The sequence below is a fragment of the Cebidichthys violaceus genome, unplaced genomic scaffold (genome assembly GCF_023349555.1).
Source record: "Cebidichthys violaceus isolate CVI_PGR_0920_01 unplaced genomic scaffold, fCebVio1.0.p SCAF_7, whole genome shotgun sequence".
Taxonomy (NCBI): domain Eukaryota; kingdom Metazoa; phylum Chordata; class Actinopteri; order Perciformes; family Stichaeidae; genus Cebidichthys; species Cebidichthys violaceus.
The window spans coordinates 9,104,953-9,124,885 of record NW_027176927.1 but is presented as its reverse complement, the minus strand read 5'-3'; the positions used below and the strand labels follow the sequence as shown (position 1 = coordinate 9,124,885).

Sequence of the window (19,933 nt, the reverse complement as noted above, 5' to 3'; positions counted from 1 at the left end):
AGGGTTTGAGGCTGTAGGGGGACGTTGGGATTGGGCCCTGGAGAGTAAAGAGCGGCACTGACGGCTCGTCTCCCGACTGACAGATGGTTCCTCCAAACACCTGCCAAGTATTTTTTTTAAAGTGCCTGCCTATTTCCAAACAATTTCCAATGCATGACAGAGTTTTACATTAGATATACGCTTTTCAGAAAGCAGCTCTCCACTCCATTTAAAAACTCCAAAAACCTTCACAGCATTATTCTTTCTGGCCATAGCCTTAGAAAATATTGGCGAAACCATTTTGGTCCAAGTGAAGAGCTGATTTTGCAGCAGGCAGACAAGCAGTTGGCATGTCATATATCACCCGTTTTCACAAAAAGTTATCTCTTGAACATATGATGCACATCAGGTCTTTGTCCACATTACAAGCCTGGCAGACCGGGAGGAATAGAAATCATTCAACCGTTTAACTTCCTTACCAATTGGGTGTTCTCTCTTCCAAATAATCCAGCCATGTAGCTATCCATTCATGAAATGAGATGGCACACTTTGGGAGCCTCCTAACCCCGGAGATATGCACCAACATGAATGGTTTTTCAGAGAGACATTTAACAGTGTAACTGGCCAGTCACAAGCCTCAGAGCAGTGTGACTAAAAGGAACATACTCTAACAATGTAATCCATCACATTGTACTTCAGGGTGTTCTTTTACTAATGATAAAATATGCTGTGAAGAACAACTGATTTATAGCGGATTTTACTTCTGTTGGCTACTTTTGCATCCGCCATTTTTAATAAACGCGTGCTGACATCGCACTGAGAAACCTTTTACTCTCACTTTCACTTCTCTCTTTCTAAAAAATAATAAGCCTCTCACCTAGAGTTCTTATGTTAGCTTGTTCCAGATGTATTCATAATTACTTTGAATTTGGTGTTTGAGATTTATTTATTTAGGTATTATTTCTTTGACTTAGATGTTCAGTCTGTTTATCCAGTTTATACAACTGTAATACAGTCAATGATTGAACTTGCTATTGGCCGATTAATCGTCTTTTTCCTGCTCCAAACTACCGTTATTATAAAAATCGGTCGACCTCTTCTAAGAAGTCAGAAGTCCCTCATCGCTGCTGCCGGAGGGTCTAGTCCATAACTGTGATCCCTGTTTGTCTTGGTGGTTGTTCTGGGCATGTTGGAGGCAGATATTAGACATAGCCGGTTTGACTTGGGTACAGTGGAGGCACCGTTGGCAGAGACCTCCAGCATGACATCACCAGTGCTGTCGTGATTCCTGCCGCTTCAGAGCTGAAGAGTTTTGTAATTGTGCATTCTCCTTTTGGCGTTGGACTCTTTTCCACGTCCCCGCTGCCCCCTCCTTAATGAACACGCTCTGTCTTTGCTTGCTACAGTAACCTCGTGCTTTCATTGTAACAGTTTGCAGGGATGAAATGTGCTGCGTTGCACTTCTGGTGTTACAAAGCTCGTACGCATCCTTTTGAAATGATTCTACAGAAATCCCACTGGTCTGTTTATTTTCTGTTGTGGTTGCGGTAGTTATACAAGTATGAAGGTTTTGAAAAACACACATTACAGATAATTCTATCTGTAATATAATATAATAATAATAATAATGACAGTTTCAAGTAAACCACAGAGGGATGCACACGTTCATATGAAGTGGAGGCTGTTTTGTTTGACGGACAGTTATGCAGTATGTCCTGAATAGTTGTGGCGTGTGGTTTCACAAAAGAAAAATGAATTGAAAAATACTTTTTTTGTATGAGAATCATAACGGCTTTATTTTAACATCAGGGAGTAGCACAGTTATTTTAGCTGCTTTCATAACTGTGCCATCATTGTCATTTTCTAAAAGTTGTTCAGTGATCGTTTAAGCAGCATTTTAACATCACTGCTGGGTTTGTCATAGAAACGCTTCACATTCTAAAATCATGAAAGTAGCCTTTTCTTTTGGACTACTTTGTAAGCTAAGCGTTTTCATTGTTACTGTTATACTGATCTCACACAGATTTTCTCCTCTGCTCAGAGAAACAAAGCTGAAGAATACACCAGTTCAGGCAGTTGAAATACTGACGCACATCTTGTACACTTCAGGACTGTAATATTTCATTACTGCAGAACACAGAAGGCAGTGAATGTGGGGATTCTCTTTCTCAGTAGTGGATTTAATTACTCAAAGACGGGGGAAAAGGAGAGAGAGCACATTTTTGTAATGACCTGTTTTCATTGAGATAATTATTCAGAATGTCACACGATGTGATATTCATCTGGGCTCTAATCCCTCCAATGCCATGGATTCCAGCTGCACTGCCCTGCTGCGCTTTTTTTCAGTGTGGGTCTCTATGTTTAGTGTGTGGGACTGCGTGGTGTTGCATGTAAGAATTTGTCTTTAGTGTACATTCGTAGTGTAGTTGTATGTGTTAGTATTTGGATGTGAATTGCAGAGCAGCAATGGTAGTATTGAGAACTTTTGCTTGTGTAGTGAGAGTGAGAAATCCTGTCCTGCAGCTCTGGCTGGCGGCGGCCCTCTCTGGTCTACCTCCGTTTGAGGAGAATCTTTAATCATGGTGTAATGGCTTTCTGCATTTGTTACAGTTTCATTAAAAACCCATTAGCAGCTAATTTTTAGTCGGGCTGATGGATGTGTTCGAAAGCCAAGGGACGTTAAAGGAAAGGTAATTTGAGTCGGCCCGCGATGAGCTTCGTTCTCTCCAGCTTACATTCCAGCGGGGGTCGTCATCAATGGCCGCGTACCGTTTTTGACATCGCTGGAACCGTCCCAAACCGTGACTGTATGTGAGAAAACGACGGGTCCACTTTTCACGTCTCCGTTCCCCCTCGGTGCCAGCTGGAAGCCATTTGTATAGGAACCAGGGTCATCGGTGTTTAAACAAGCTTCAGACTAGCTGGTTATGGGTGAGAGGAGGAGGTCTGGAATAAGCAGAGGGACAAAGACGATCACATCCACATAGCTTGTAGATCAAGAAGATGAAAAGGGCTGATAATGTGGGGTTTGTGCCATTCCCTGGCAGCCAATGTTAGAGAGCTCTTCTTTTATTATATGGCAAAATGTGTCGTCTGTGAGTGTTTTTGTTAGGAGGGAAGTCTGATTGCTGGATCCTCCCCAGGGATGGTGCTCTGTGGGCCCTGACATGGGGGACAGGGCCTCTGCTTGTCAGACCCAGTGAGTGTGTCTGTGTTTGTGTGTGTATATGAGTGATTTTGAGGGGGGGGGGGGGTCTGTCTGAGATAAGGAGCTATTGGGTTTCCTTCATTTATTTTCTCACTCCATAGGCGTTCGCCCTCCACTGCCTGGCCTCCAATCTCCAGGCCCGCTGCTTTGATGTCAGCATGAGTTCGCTCGGCAACCTGCAGAGGAAAAAACAACAATAACAAAGAGCGTGTTTATCCAGCAATGGTCTTCGGCGTGCAGCCATTAATCTGCTAAAACTGTGTGAAATTGACCAGTTTTAAAAATGTTTGGCTTTCAAAGATCAGGCGGTTGCAGGCATGCGGGGTAGTCGACTGCTAATCTCTGCCAACACTTTCTTTTCCCTGTGTGTTCAACTGAAATTGAAAAATTGCTTTGTAATTTGTGGAGGAAAAAATAAGAAAATGTCATATTTTATTTTTCAAGAAATGTACGTTGGGAATAAAAACAAACTGTAGCAATTTTGTTCTGTTTTGGGCCAACAGATGTCAAAGTGAAAGCCTCAAATAGCAAGAAATAGCAGTCAAACCATTATTCTGTTTCCCCCCCACACTTTACACTGAGTAATGTATACATTATTTCCAGTAGGCTAAAATGATTTTAAATTGTATGTTAAACTTCTATTTGAAACGGTTTAAACAGAAGCCTGGAAAACTATTACATATTACATCCCATTAGGTGTCATCACACTGTTCAAATGTCTGCCTGCTGTGACCTGAAATGGTCCACTTCACCAAACATATTTGTATTTTTTTTTTCTTCATAGTTTTACTTACTCAAAATCCCAATTTACACATACACGGCGTGGCCTGTGGCAGTTGAGACGTGACTGGTTTCTGGTGTCTGAGAGTTACAGCTCGTTTGTTTGTATAGGACGACTGTGACAGTATCTGCAGAGGTGCTGTTTTTAATAGCTTCGGCTAATGTGTTGAGCAGCTCCGATGAGGGTCGACCCTCCAGACGGGCTCAACGCACCGCCTCCCGGTCCCTGACTGGGCCAGACGTCTGCAAGGGGGACAGAGGTCAGGCCTGGCCTTCCTGTGCCCTAACCCTCCATGGGTGCCCACTTACCCTCTGAGTAGGGGGTCCCCCTTACCTGTCACTCACACTGCCAGGACCCCTTTTTTCCCCCTCTGCTTTTGTTCTGGTCTCATTGTCTCACTTTTGGTCTCCACTTTCTCTCGCTCTGTTTTTTTTTCCACTTATCTCTTTGCCTCTTGTCCCTCCTTTTTTTTTTTTTTGCTACCGTCATCTTTGGTCAACAGCTGAGTTGACGTGCCTGCAGGGGAAGCAACCCCCCTCCCCTCCTTCCTTTCCTGGTCCTTCTCTCTCTCCCTCCTTCTCTATCCCTCCACCCCTCCCTCGTCCTGTGCCCTGCTGTGGCATTGGAGGGATCGGTTTACCCGGCAGCAGCTGAGGCGGGCTTCATTTGTCCCAGGGCTTCCCTCTGAAAAGGCATTTCTCCCCTCTGGAGAATTGCTCACTGCCCACGGTGACATTGAGCGCTTAATTGCGCTACTTCCAAATTTGGCAGTCTTGTTCTTTAGTGGCAGTTTGAGCCGTTGAACTCAATGTACTCTTGGCCTGCAGGGCCCAGCATTCCTTTAGGTATAGATACGAGAGTCTGCAGGGGAGGGGGACTGTTTCTAATTGTGATGTGCTGGACTAGTGTATTGTGATGTAAACTAAACACCTCAACATGTGAGCACGCCTCATTTTAAACTTACCTGGTCTCAAAGATTGTATTATTTTTTATTGTTACACCTCATGTGAGAACGTCTCATAAACTTACCTCGTCTAAAAGATTCTTTTTTTTTGAATTGTTATATCTTTAAATATTGCAAATGCAGCGTTAGAAGTGAGGACAAGTTACCAAATGAAGTGTGAATAATGAGCAACAAAATGTACATCTTATTTTTCTCTCAATCTCTACTCTCTGGAACCTTGATGAAGTATTTATTATTCTTCTCCTTGTGTTTACCAATTCCCACCGCTCACTGATGGGGAGAGAACTGCCTGCATAGTGCGGCCCTACCGCAAAGGCCCTTACTGAAGGCAAGTGTAAATATTTCTGCCGGAGCCTCGCTCGTCTCTTTTGGCAATTGCGTGTTTACGTTACCGCACTGGGGGATACGCGCTTCTCTCTCTCTCAAGTGTGTCCACAACTCAAATTATGCAAAGTATGTTTAAAACCTAATCTTCATTACTCAACCACACAGAGAGAAAAGGGCTCATTAAACAGTGTCAGAACCAGGGAATGTGTGTTAATTGTGTTGGGGTGAGTGTATATATGTATGTACAGCATGCGACTCGCACGGAAGGTGTCGGTGTGGGTTTTCGTCTGCTCGTTTGAGTCTGCATGGATGAAGTGCGTGTGCACCGAGTAGCCAAATATATTTGGTCTTGACACCTTCCGTGTTTACATTCGCCAGGATAAGAGGTGACTCATGAGACACTCTGATCCCACCGTTTAAATGCCAAACACATGTGATTGCCCCCTGTCTTTGTCCGGATCGTCTGACTAACTCGGTGCCCGGGCGGACTGTGAAAAGGTCACGGTGATGCAGTAACCCCTAATCAATGCCATACTGGGGGCAAACTCACTCAACTCTCCACCTTTTTTTTCTGATTTCTCCAATCTTTTTTAAGAATGGTTCTAATGTGTTTGGTTTCTTTTCTTCCTACCTTCCTCTGTTGCAGCCTTTTGTCTACGTTGACATTGAATATGAGGTATTTGTTCAGCTATACCTAGCAGTAGAGGAGTAGAACTCTAGCTATAGTAGTCATAGTAGTTCTTTTGTGCCCTGATTTTGATGTAATAGGTCGTTCTCCCCTGTCCTCCAAATTCATCATTCATGGGTTCTTTTCAGTAGTGCTGGCTGGATTCTAAATTTGACAAACATTTGTCGTCTGCACGCAAAAACAGATTTGACACATTTAATGTCGGATAATGAGCTGATTGAAAAGCTGTGAACATGAGAGTTCCTCCTAGAACTTGGAAGGAAGACAGCGAGCCTTGGCTAAAACTTGGCAACCATGACCAAGACCCTCTGGAGAAGGTGACAATCTGCTAGTAGAAACTTTACAAGTCCACAACGTTAATGGAGCTTCTCCAGGACTTGCTACTTGATGACATCAGATACGAGAGCCTTGTTTTTCTGCTTGACGCTTTAGGAGAGGGATTAAACATATTGCTATATTTTTTTTTTGTGTGCATTTTGTGGATTTGCTCCGCTTAATTGTGTCTACCCCTGCAGTAGATCTAGTAAAAGTCCTTAGCTGTCAGTCCTCTTTAGTCCTCGTGTACCTATTGTTTTAATTGCACCTCATGTCTGGAGCACTCTACAAGCTGAACCAATAAATAACCTCCTCATCCCCGAATCTTGGCTGATTTTGTTTATCTTCAGGCTCATCTCTGAAGGGGATGTCCATTTCTTCGTCATTCCCACGCGCACACACACACACACACACACACACACACACACACACACACACACACACACACACACACACACACACACACACACACACCTCGTACTTGCATTCCTGGGCTTAACAGGCCGCTGGTCGGTGAGTGCAGATGACATGTGCTGTTGTGGAGGAGGGACCTTCACCCTCATCCAAAGACCAGAGTTTATTTGTAGAGCCCACGGTGATGGTTGTTAAATGGGGATGGGAGGAAGGCTCAGAAACGGTGGTGTGTAATCACTGATCACTCTTCTTTTCCCTAAGCTCACAGCCGCGCAGGAGAAAGGATTTTCACCTTATATGCACAGTTTGCACACCAGTAATTGGATTACCCTCATTAACAAGATAAGGCAGTTAGATAAGACTGGTTACATGACTTTTGTTTGGTGATCGATATTGCTCATGTGTGGAGGGAGATGTGTGCTAGCCTGCTTGCTAATATCTTAAGCTCCACAAGGTAATGGAAAGAAAATTAGGGATTTTGGGGCGAATTGAATTAGCCATCAACACATAAATTGTTCTTTGTATCTTAAGTTTGAACCTGCAAAAAACTCTTGTGCCATTGCCCAACAACATGTCACCACAGTTTGTATGAGTGACATCTGTGGTGCAGAAAAAGACACTAGACTAAGCTACATGTCTAGAAGGATTTGACAGATAGTGGAGTAATTGTGTGTGGTTGCTCAGATTAACACAGACACGATAACAAGGTGGATGCATAGAAATAACAATAGTCAAAGCCTTATGTTCATTACAAGGATTAGCTTGCTGACACTCACCTGCTACTCCCGTACTGTCCACTATAGTAAAATGAAGTATTCGTATAATGTGGCTATAACTGAAAACAACTATCCTAACCTGTGTTGACTTCCCTTCCTATACTCACGGGCGTTCTTCTGTGTTTTGTCCACAGGACGACCATGAGAGCGGCTCTAGCTCCACCAGTCGCAGTGTCTCAGACAGCTCCAAGGCCGTGGCCAAGCCCCGCCGCCTCCAGCAGGCTGCCCCGAGCGACCCGGACCTGCCCGCAGGTGAGTGATGGCCCCCGGGGCCAGCGAGGCTACTCCGCCTCCCTGACCACCAGGGCAGGCGTGGCCTCTGTGGGGGAGGATGGGCCCACAGAGTGAGGACTGAGATTAGGACCTATTACACTACAGAGAATTTTTTTCTTTTTTTTCTTTTGGCTAAGAATGCTAAAGAGACCAAACACTTGGATTAAAATCCACTGACTTGTTGTAGCCCAAGCCTGCAGAGGTCTGCCTCAGATTCAAATGTAGGTATTACTTGTTACACTGTTAGTAATAATGTTTTTGGGATGATCTGTGTCTCTAACCAGTGTAAATCAGCCAGGGAGAGCGGGGGATGTGTCTGTGATTAATCACACAGTGATGGCTCTTATCAACAAGGCCACTTGACCACATGCCTCCTACAGGGCCATGGATTCCTTGCCTGCCTTACTCCACCACTTTACTGCACCTCACAAAGAACAGCATTGTTTGATTGGGGCTGGATTATGGCCTTTGAAAGATATTTACTTTTGCAAAAGTGTTTTGGAAAGAAAGATGTCGTCATATTAGATTTCAATTTTTTTATTTTTACGCTGGCTCAGACAATTTTAATCTTAATTAAATGTCTGCAAAAGTGTACAAGGATGCACAAGCTCAATCATCTTATTGAAATACTCAACAAACATCCTCACAGACGCAACATTGCGGGATAAAATAGAACTAATGAAAAGTTCTAGGGACGGAGAAAGTTCCAGGGAAAACGGCAACGGTGAGAAAGAAGGTGGTAAAGTGTAAAGAAAAGATATGGCTTTAAGAGAGGGGAAAAAAAGATGAAGAAAAAGAAAGGAGAGAGATGGGGGTCTTGAGCTTTTAAGAGCTAGGTCACAGTCTTAACTCCCGACAATGAGGCTCACTCCCAGAGCCCTAGTATGCATGAATGTATGAACCTACACTCCTGGCTGCTTGTATCTGGGGAGGATCCATTTCCAGGCCCGCTGTTATGAGATAATATCTCTCCCCAGCTGTTAAAGCAGGGTGCCTCACACCCCAGCAGCTCCCTTTGGGCCTGCCTCCGACAGATCCCCCAAGGTGTGTGTGTGTGTGTGTGTGTGTGTGTGTGTGTGTGTGTGTGTGTGTGTGTGTGTGTTTTAGTATATCTGTTAAATTGAGCGCACACCCCGCACTGCTCCAGCGGTGGACCTTGTTTCAACCCATTACAGGCTGTAGAGACAACTTTGAGGTCAAAGGTTGCAGCACCTCAATAACAGCGAGGAAGCAGATGAACGCTGTAATCCCAGCCGTCCTAATTAAAAAGGTGGAGGTTAAAAGGTAGATGGGGTAAAACTAACCTGCTATGACTCAGACGGAGGATGTTTTCCTGAGAATGAGATACAAAACAAACCTGTCATGAGTCTTTAATGTATTTAAAGGATGTTTTTATGAAAGTGCAGACACAGCACACAGACACAGGCAGTTTTGTAGACATTCATTCATTAGTCTAGAGAGTACCTTGTTATAGTCCAGTGGTTTGGATACACATGTTGCTGCCTTGTAGCATTTCCATTTCTACTGAATATGATAATTCTAATCTTCATGGTCTTGTAAAGTTCCCATACAGTGAATCCTTAAATATGCTGAAATGCCCTGCTAAAGACATCTCCAGGTCTAAGTCCTACACATAAACACATCAGCTGGGACTGAGGAGAGGCCTCTTTACTCACAATGCAGTTATTACTATTATAATATACATATTGTATAATATAGAAGACAATACTAAAATATTATTTTGTCTTTTATGTGCAGTATGTGAGGTGTGTATGAAATTTGAATTGCTTTACTTTTTAATGTAGTTCTACTGTAGGCTAAGTTTGCAATGTGCAGCGGCATGTATTATTAAAATAAAATAGTAAAAAATTTGTGTTGGAATTACTATAAGCAAAAACTAAAAATCAATTTTAGTCTGAGTAGGATTGGAGGCAGAAACAGGTGATTATGATATTATGATTGTTTTCTGGTCTTTTTTTTGTTTTAGCCTCATCCGTGCTTCTCCAAATATGAAGTTGGTTACACTTGCTTCTGTCTCAGAAGGCGCTGATGGACACAGGCAGGTGTGTGTGGATGGGTTGGTGGGGGGGGTGGCACCGTGTGTAGATGCGTGTTGAGGGGGACCAGCGCAGACGAACGGCCAGTCTTACCTCCTCAGCAGCGTCCACGTCGACAAACCCCGGCGTTGCGTCGGCTCCCCTCCTCTTCAAAACAACCAAAACAAAACACGGCCGACACTAAAAAGCAGCCACCAGCAATTATCCAGTCATTTGGCCCTAAGCTCTCACATGCTGAATGAATTTATCCTCCCTGTTCTCCCTGTGGTGGAAAATAGTGATGTTAATTCATATGCCATGGGATTGGTAGCCACACAAAGACCAAAGACCAAGTGCTTCCACCTTGGGCGATTCTGTGAGTGATTATGTTTACTGCTGCTTGTGGGGGACCAGCGGCCACTGTTTGTGAGAACCGCATCTCTCCGTTCCAGGGGAATCCTGCTCTGGCCCTATTCACACTGTTGGAAATGTGTTTCGTTTTATACGAGTTCAAAGAGATTCAAAAGTGGCAGGTCTCGCTTTGAGTCCGGGTTCAGCCTGCTACCTGTGAGTTGGGTTGATCAAAGTTCTGCTCAAGATTTCAAAGCCGAACTCTCCTAAAGAGACAGGTTTTTGCAAGAGCATTAGGACATTTAGTGTGACGTGTCTCTGCAGTGTGACAGCCTCTCTGGATACTTTCTGTCTTGTCACATGTGATAACGTGTTATTTTGGATATTTGATTGAAATTGGACACTCTGTATCTGCATGTTAATGTGTAAACATAGATATTTGACTCGTTCCACCAATGTTTTTACATCAACCTTTCCATTGGGAGTATTCGAGCATTTTGGGACCAGTTCTTCTATTTGTCCCTATTGAATTAATACATGGAGCTTGGTCACAAAATATGGAGGCCAAATTGCAGTCCTAACCATAGGCTGTATATACGTAAGTGGACGTAGTCGTTGTGACGTCACCAACAACTGCTGTGTGCATGTGTTGAAGTGTTGTTTCCCACCCTGCCCCAAAAGCACAAAATGCACATTGTTACTTGTGCTGCGTTCAGTGTGCATGTAGGTGCATTCACTCCAACGGTTGCTACTTTTTTTGTATGCCATGTGTAGGTTATGTGCATACATGTTCTGTTGTGATTTACTGTTTCTGTTGCGTTGTGTGTGTCCAAGAATTGTGCATGCATGCACGGTTGTGTTGTGTAAGTATGCGTGTGATTGGAGGAGATTGAGATTTGCATGGGCTGAAATGCAAACACAGAAATCCATGGTCCAGTGTTACTGCTGTCCTGGTACCGGGATCAATACAGCAGCTGTTCTGGTATTACTGGGAAATGCTACTTATGGACAGGGAATATCCCATACTGGTAAAGGCTGGAGCTTTCTCCTGTTCTGGAGACCTGCTGTACTATGCATGACTGGGTTCTGTGAATCTACAGTTTTACTATAAGAGGCCCTGGAGCGAATCGAATGGCTAACATAACCAAGTGCTGGTAGTAGCCTTGTAATAGCCTTGCTGTGTTTCCTTGGGCCTGAACGTTCCTTGCCATGGTGGAAGTGAGATCCTTGTACCACCATGTTTAAGTTCCTGGCATTTTGTATTTTATAGATTAAAGATAAGACTATTTTTGTGAAGTATACTCGACACATTAAAGGTGTTATGTCCCACAGTAGCTACTATATGTGTTCTCTTGGCTACATTGCTAACCGTACTAATTACATTCCAGGGTAACACAGCAGGACCAGCTTACAGTACATTTATTGTCTGATGGACTTGTCAGTCTTCCTCTCCATGGCTAAGAACTGGAATGGCTGATAGCTGCTAATACTTTCCATATACAGGAGAAATGGTGAGCACGGACAGTATAGTGTTTCTTTCCTGTATTGCACAGAAGAGAGTACTTTGCCTGTTCTGAGATCACATAAAGGAGCTGGTTTTTCCAGTCATTTTATGGTTGAACAGTTTTAAGTGGGCTCCTTCCCTGTGGGCCGCAGCACAGGTGCTGGCTGTGTCAATTGTTTACAGAAGTTCAGAGCGGTGCGATGGCTCGCAGAGAGACGGATTGGGAGCCCCGGACTCCGGTGCGAGGCAAGAGGAGGTGCAGCGAGTGTAAGAGAGTGCAACGAGAGAGAGAGAGAGAGACACTCTGACACGGGTAAATTAGATCCAGAGAGGGAAATAGCAGGAGGCAAAGTGACTGTTTTACTGCCCGGGCTGCAGGTGCGACGGCAGCTTTCCGACTGACCCCAGAACCGCAAGGCGCACACAGACACACACATGGCCACATTCATGCACGCAAGAAAAGCAGCCAGGCACACACCCGGGCTCCGGCAAGCACATGCATGCATGCAGGGCCACGCACAAATGTCACGAACACACATCGCGTTTATGAGTCGAGTTTATATTATGTCATCCTCTCTTCCTGCCACTCTGTTTGGTCAGGCAGCAAACTCATGAGAGTTTTTGTCAATTGGATTATGCTAATGCACGGACGGGCCTGTGTACAAGTGGCAGAACAGTTCACCAATTCATATAAATGTTTTCATCAACAGCACCATTTAGTTCTGCCCAATTATCGGTTCTGTTTTTCTGGGCCAGGCGTGTAGATACAGGAAGACAAACATTTGGTTTGGAAAATAAGGGGAAAACATTAAAGGTTTATATGTTTTAACTTGTAGCGACTGTGTTTAACAGTACATGAGAGGAATGAATAATGCCATTGGTCCTGTGGTTAGGAGGATTTACTGCTGTATATTTTCATATTTTATGGTCAAAACTCCCCCGTCTGTAATATTTTAAGTTCTTACTTGGTTGAGTAATGACCTTAGCATGTATGTTTTTCCTGCGAAGCTTCTGTTTCTGGGCGTCACTGTGGCCATTAGGAGGTACCGGTAACACTGCAGGATGGCTCCCCCAGCCCTGCTGAAACTCGATCGTTCTCTCTCCCGCCTCCTGCTGCATCCCTCCGCCTCTTCACCACACAAAGCCGCCGGCCCCCACATTTCACCCCCACCAAAAAAACAACAACCAGAAAATCTATTTCTATATTCCTGTTTCTTTCCATTTGTCGAAATTGATTTCTCAAGCCTTCTCCCTCCATCACCACAAACTTTCAAAGTGTCTGTCTCATTCGCATTCAAAGTTTGAAAGTAAGTGATGACATAAACTGCAGCCATCACACTATAAAGTGTGTTTTCACACACTTGGTTGTTTTTTTTCTTCTCGTCAAGACCAAAGACCGTAGTTCCACTGTGCCCTCAATAACTCTTGTCTTGTATAAATATGTATAAAGTTCTGTGTTTTGTATGTGTGAAGGCATGTGTATGCTAATCCAATGAATCTTGCGTACGTTGGAGTGAATGCGCAGGCTCCTCGTGGTTTTAAGGGGCTTGGGAGGGATACGTTTTAGGCACCGTATGCATAGTTTTGGGTTAAACAGGACTTTTGCATCTGAGTGGAGAGCTCTTCAGAGATTCATAAATCCACCCAGGATTTGTAGCGCTGCTCAGGCACGGCGAGGAGTAAAAATGTTTTCTTATGGATATTTAGCTTCTTTTCACTTTACATGTCCGAGGAATAGAAAAACTAACACGTCAGGCCCTCGTCTTATTTACGAGCCAATGAGGATGGCAGGGGTCAGTGGTATTGAGCTCAGACTTTTAGGGAATGTGGGTCTGGATTTAACTTTTTGAGGTTGTCTCGGTATATTAGTAGACATGTGCAAATGTACTGCTATTATGTGTCTGAGCTGTTTGTAATTTGGTATATTTTTTGTGCAGTTTAAGATGCTCCTCACGTGTTTGCTTATGTGTTCTTCAGGTTACGTGCAGAGTCTGATCCGGCGCGTGGTGAACAACGTGAACATCGTGGTGAACAACCTGATCCTCAAGTACGTGGAGGACGACATCGTGCTGTCGGTCAACATCACCTCTGCGGAGTGCTACACCGTGGATGATATGTGGGAGAGGGCCTTCATGGACATCACTGGTGAGCAACGGCTGCTTACATTCCCCGATAGTGGGATTAACTAGTAAATCCACTGAGACAAGAACCTATATACTACAGTAAGTGTTTCATTTTGTTAGTTCAGACTAAGGTCATCAGAGACGTTTAAACGCTCATGGCTCTGTGCGTTAATGCCCAGAGTCTGCTGCCAGAGTAGTCGCTCTCCCCAGTCTGATTGGAGCATGTGCAGGTCCAGTGCAGAGTGGGCTCTGACACAGAAAAGAGCTCACATTTAAAACCATAATAGATGAGCGAGGTGGGGGATTTTAAGCCTCAGCATGCCACATGGAAATAGAACAGTAAGAAGTATAATCCTTGCTTTTGATGGCTCCATGGTTAATGTCTGATGTTTTTAATTCTTAGAGGTTGACATACTAATTACTTCTTCTCCCTATGCCAACACCGATCCCTATTAGTTGCATATTATTTCTCAGAACTGGACAATGACTTGTGGATGCAGCCATTCCCTCCTGACTGCCTCCAGTAGAGTAGTGTCAGCTGCAGACGTTTAACATGGAGAGCCACAGACTACACTGAACTCTTTGATTTGTCACATTGTTGTGTTGTTGTGTTAGAGTGCCTAAGCTTTCCTTTGAACTCCAGTTGTTCTTTAACTGTGCAGAGCTAACAGGGCGCTTTATGTCACACAAACCTGGCATCTTAGGCTTTTCCTGAAACTTGATGTTAATGTTCCACAACAACGACCAACTTTTCAAATCTTCAAAGGCTGTGTTCCTTCACTGCGACGATACTGTAGGCCTATTTCCCTTCTCTGTAAAGGGCGTGTTGCGTTTGGAAGCCGTGGCGTAGCTCAGACTCCGTGGTTTCTTAGGTTACTGCCAGAGAATTACAATTATTTCAAACTTGACCTACCATCATAACGATGGAGAAAGAGCTGCTTCTTCACAGGGAGTAGCAAAAGCCTACGTCAACAGAGAAATCACGGAGTGGTCATTTTCGGTCACTGTTATCTCGGTGGAATTTCTTGTTAAGGGGGGCTCTATTCCAACATGTAAGGCAAGTAGTGGTTACAACAGTAGTTACTGGCACTGTGCAGAGCCATATTTCTGGGAATGATGAGTGCTGTTATCAGGCTGCCAGGGGTGAGAGAGTCAGTGACAATTGAGTATCTGATGACACATGCACACAAAAGCACAACCCGCTTGGTTGTACAAAAGTTACATAACACAACAGCTCTGTGAGGTCTGCTGAGTGTCATCTCCCCTGCTTCCCTAGATCACAGATAATGAGGATTTACTGTCACGGCATGCTCTGTGTGTGTGTGTGTGTGTGTGTGTGTGTGTGTGTGTGTGTGTGTGTGTGTGTGTGTGTGTGTGTGTGTGTGTGTGTGTGTGTGTGTGTGTGTGTGTATTAGTTTGTGTTTAATGATACCTCTGTGCACGTACATGTCCAATGCATATATATTGACATGTTTGATTAGTGTCGACCTGTTATGAGTTCAATGCAGAATTCTATGCGATCATTTTCTTTTTGTTTTTTTTTTCCTCTGTGAAGCTCCAGAGCTGGTCCTAAGGAAAGTGATCAACTTTGCAGACTGTACCGTGTGCTTAGACAAGCGGAATGCCAGCGGCAAGATCGAGTTTTACCAGGACCCGCTGCTGTACAAGTGCTCCTTCAGAACGCGTCTCCATTTCACCTACGACAACATCAATTCCAAGATCCCATCCGTCATCAAAGTGAGCGGCAGTAACCGTCATTATCAGAAATGGTTTTATGTGGGTCAATCTGATCCAAACATGTCACACGTTCTAGTGATGGAAAAGTTTAAATTAGTCATAGCAGCTCACAGTTGTTAGAGGAACAATTGGCCTACTTTTGTTAGGTTAGCTGCTCTCAAGTCAATAGCAGGATAGTGACTAAGTTCAGTCCATTGTTCTGGATGCGTATGGAAGACAGCTGTTTGTTTTTGCAAGATTTTACTTCCTGCACTAAAATGCAAGATAATGCTACAAATAATGATGTGTCACTGTAGTACCATCAGTATTTGGGTTTGACTAGAGTGGCTTTTATCAGCATGTTGGTTCATTTTGGTCTGCTTATCTGAAAAACTGCACTTTGTTTCAGTCTGTTTGGTTTAAAAAAAAAAAAAAAAAAAAAAAAAAAGCAGCCCTTGGGAAGAAAATGCTTTTCCTATCTTGGCCAAGTTAATCAATGTTGAGGAACTAGTCAACCATGTTGATGTAATTGAGAACAGCCAGTCTAGATAACGATCTCATGTCATTAAGCAACAGCTTTTGGATGACACCGCTGCTGTTAAGAATATCTGTAATTAGCTTCATTTCAATCTATGTAAACTATTTCTGATGGAAAAAGTAATCTTTCTTCTTTTTAACCTCTTAAATGTCCTGGGTTAAAATCAGGACATGTATCATCTTTTGTCTCGCCTGAACATTTACTGCGGCTGTCTTTTGTTCATGTTGGTTCATCTTTCCACTATAATGATACATCGTAGTGCATTTCATTTGCTCCCATTTATCTGCTCACCAAATTTGAAAGTAGATGTGGCTCATTCTCATCTACATGTACAGTCACCAGCTTTGTGGTTTTCATGGTGTCCTGTCAACAGAACCACACACATCTAGAGTAGTTGTTTCTGTTACAGCATGTGAAGCAATAGCATTGGTAAGTCCTCTTGACTGTATTCCAGTGTGTCTTCTGTTATTAAAATGTATAAAGACTATAATACAAAATGTGTTATACAAACCCCTCTGACTAAATGAAAAGTTTTCCAGTAAAAACACACATTTCATGTATCATGTGGGTACATTTGTTTCCATTTGGACCTGACCTCTTTTACCCTGACATTGTTTTAATATTATGGGCTGTATGTACATCCTTCTTGTTACTCTATACAGTACTTTTACTTGCATTCAGGCCATACTTTGTGGTTTGTAGTTGTCGGTCGTCACTTTGTTTACCAGGAGCAGAAATTACATCCTCCACATGCAACTCAGTTAGCCAGAGGGGGATCCACACCAGCTCTTACAGGGCCTGGAGCAGCTCTACCCGTTTTTTATTAAGCATTCCTGTTCACATTAAGCATGTGTTTATAATCATCTAAACGTATAATTCAAACAGTAACATCACTTACAAGTTCATCTTCTCCATGTTTCCTCAGATCCAGACCATGGTGGAGAGCCTGAAGTTGTCCATTACTGATCAGCAGCTGCCCATGTTTATCCGCATTTTAGAGCTGATTATTGCCCTCTACTACGGGGAGCTCGGAGGACACAAAGAGGGCGAGGGGGAAGAGGGCAGTGTTCATGTCAGGGAGGCTGGAGCAATTTTACCTGGTGAGTTTTTACATTTTTTTTATTTATTGTAATCTGAAATAAAAAAAACTCTGGGTTGTTTTAATTAATCTGGAATGTTTTCAAAAGTTCTGAGCCAAGTTTTTTTTTCTTTCAGTAGAAATGTGCCACTTGATGACTAGCAGATGATGATGATGATGATGAAGTACATTACGTTAGGTCAATTCATTTCTGCTCTTATTTCACCTACAAGATGGTAGTTTTATGCCTGAGGTCCCTCATTTTTGCTGATACGGCTGTGCTGTAGCTGTACAGTTATGAACCAAGCCAATGACCTACACAGAAAACTAAACGATATATTGAGGTCTCAAAGCGATGTAGCGAGTGTGTCAGTGTAGTTCCCGTAGCAGTCATATTTCGCAGACAAAATGTGGTTGAAAGCTCGGAAGTGGTTAATGAGCCATCCGACCGTGCACAAAGCTTTGAAGCTTTTCCTCTGACAGCGTTTTCATCCGCACGTTGCCTCGTTCTCTTCAGAAAGCTATGTCTGACCAATGCGCTGCTGCTGTTCCTAAACGGGACATTTAACATCACTTTGACCGTGGTGTTGCGCTCCTCCTGCTTTTTCCACAAACAAAAGCTGGAGCGTGTAACTCAACACAGACCGTTGTCGTCAGGCCTGATCCCCTCCATGTGGCTGGAGGCAGGCAAGAGGAGGATGACGGGAAGACACAGGGGCGAATCAAACACAGGCCCATCTCTGGTTCTCTGATGGCAGCACCGTTAGAAATCACATCCCCACAGCCAGGAGCTGAGCAAAACACACACATGCAGTCGGTTTCTGGCGCACCACATACAGACTCACACAATCTCACACAGACTATATACTTACCTCAGACCCGAAACGCCCATCTCATGTCTCCCCCCGACTGCTCATCCTCATCTCAGCCAAATAGAGCAAGTATCAGGTCCCAGGTCCCGCTGGGCTGCATCAGCCTCTGTAGCACCAGGAGCGAATTATGGTGCAGGGGAAGTGGTGGGCAGAGGGGAGGCAGGCAGCCCAGCACAACACAGCCCATTCGCTCACTCCCTCCGACTCGCTCCCTGCCTGTTGGCCTGGAACTTTTACTGCTAGTTGGCGCAGCTTCCAGTTCAGTGTCCAATGCCAGATGTAAGAGTCGGTGTCATGCTACTGCTATGCGGAGCCTCTGAGAATGAATTAGTATCCCATCACAAAAATATACAAGAGGGGACCAGCTCTTGGAACCTGAGCGCCCCCAGATCTTGTTATGCTGGAAGTAATCGACAGAGTGAAGAAGCTGAAGGGGGGGGGCAGTTGTGTGTGTGTGTGTGTGTGTGTGTGTGTGTGTGTGTGTGTGTGTGTGTGTGTGTGTGTGTGTGTGTGTGTGTGTGTGTGTGTGTGTGTGCGCGCGTGTGCGTGTGCGTGCGTGCGTGCGTGCACTGTAGTAGGTGGGTGTGTGTTTGTTGGGAGGTGTTGCTGCAGGAACATATGGTTTCAGTGTATTCATTTCAGATTTAAGGAATAAAAACCAAATTCTTTTAATAAAAGTAGCAGAATTACAGCTCAGATGATTTATTATTTGTAATAAAGAAAATATAACGTATTTCTCTTCACCACCACAGACAAACTTCACCATTGATAGGTTCTGAGTTCTACAACTTTCATGTATGTTGACGCTTATAGTTACCGACTTGGCTTACATGCATATTTATTTTTAGTGGGTTGCAGTTTGTAGGAAACAATCATTGTCACATGATTGCTGGAACATGATGCCGGTATCATACATAGTACTTTATCACATTCATTTGATTTCCCATAGGCTGTTTGTGGTCAGACTTTGCTGTATAATCTGACTCCAGTGCCCTCTGTGTGTGTGTGTGTGTGTGTGTGTGTGTGTTTTTCTTTTTCTTACTCCTGCTTACTCTTAATATTAATTTTCCCCCATGTGAAGGTGTTTTTTTCTTTTTGCCAATTAACAAAGTGGAAAAAGCCTTGTCATGTGTTTATGTGCCCATGATTCACCGTGGCTGCAAGTTGTTTGTTTGATTCCTTCTCTTTTAGGTAGGAGCCAATGTCTCATTAATGAATAGCCCTAATAGGTGAACGGTGCGGGACACTTGTGTGTCACTAACCAAAGCAACCCTTTTCAGTCAAGATCAGACGGCTAGCTTTTCCCGCCGTCTGAAATTCAATGCAGTCTGTGAAACACAGTAAAAAATTTTAGCGGTTGGAAACACAGATGACTAACATGCTCGAACGGACCAGCAGGTCACGGCACCGAAAGCTGTACAGTTTCTACAAGTATGTGAAGAATTGTGGAAATGTGTGTGTCTCTCTGTATAGCATACAGAGAGAGTATAGCATACTCTGTATGAGTGTTTGTCCAATGGCGTATGAAAGTACCTTTTTTAGCTCTGTGGGAGAGCCTCAGAGTCCTTAGAGGCCCATCGAATGTAATGGAGCATCACAAATGTATCAGCCAGAGGTCACAGACTATCTGCCTACTATGAACCTCATGCGGCTCCCTTTATGCAACCCCAGCGACGTGACGGCGCCCCTTTTTAATCATCTTCCCACTTTTTAACATCGGTGTGAAGACGTTGAGTGTAGAAGCGCATGGATGAAATGGCTTTTTCCGATTTCGCAGAGCGTTTTTATATTGTCCTGCCACGACCACTTGAACGGCTTCTAAAACATTTTGATCTTAATGTCACGCCGGTGGTGTTAAATTGAAACCATATGCAAAACACATGTTCGATATGTGTTCCATTCTTTTATATTAAAGTAGGTAGGCCAGTGGGCCGCAGTGAGCGTGCACCATATTACCTGTGAGGAGGTGGTGAACAGACAGATCTAATAC

At 43.9% G+C, this 19,933-nt stretch overlaps 1 protein-coding gene across 1 annotated transcript in view; it reads left to right on the top strand.

Moving 5' to 3' along the window:
- LOC137891619 (intermembrane lipid transfer protein VPS13B-like) overlaps window positions 1-19,933 on the top strand; it is a 333,991-nt gene that overhangs the window by 14,125 nt on the left and 299,933 nt on the right. The window contains exons 4-7 of the mRNA XM_068736332.1: window positions 7,587-7,704; window positions 13,594-13,761; window positions 15,295-15,476; window positions 16,919-17,093. Coding sequence (XP_068592433.1) covers window positions 7,587-7,704; window positions 13,594-13,761; window positions 15,295-15,476; window positions 16,919-17,093 — 643 coding nt within the window. The remainder of the gene's footprint in view (window positions 1-7,586; window positions 7,705-13,593; window positions 13,762-15,294; window positions 15,477-16,918; window positions 17,094-19,933) is intronic.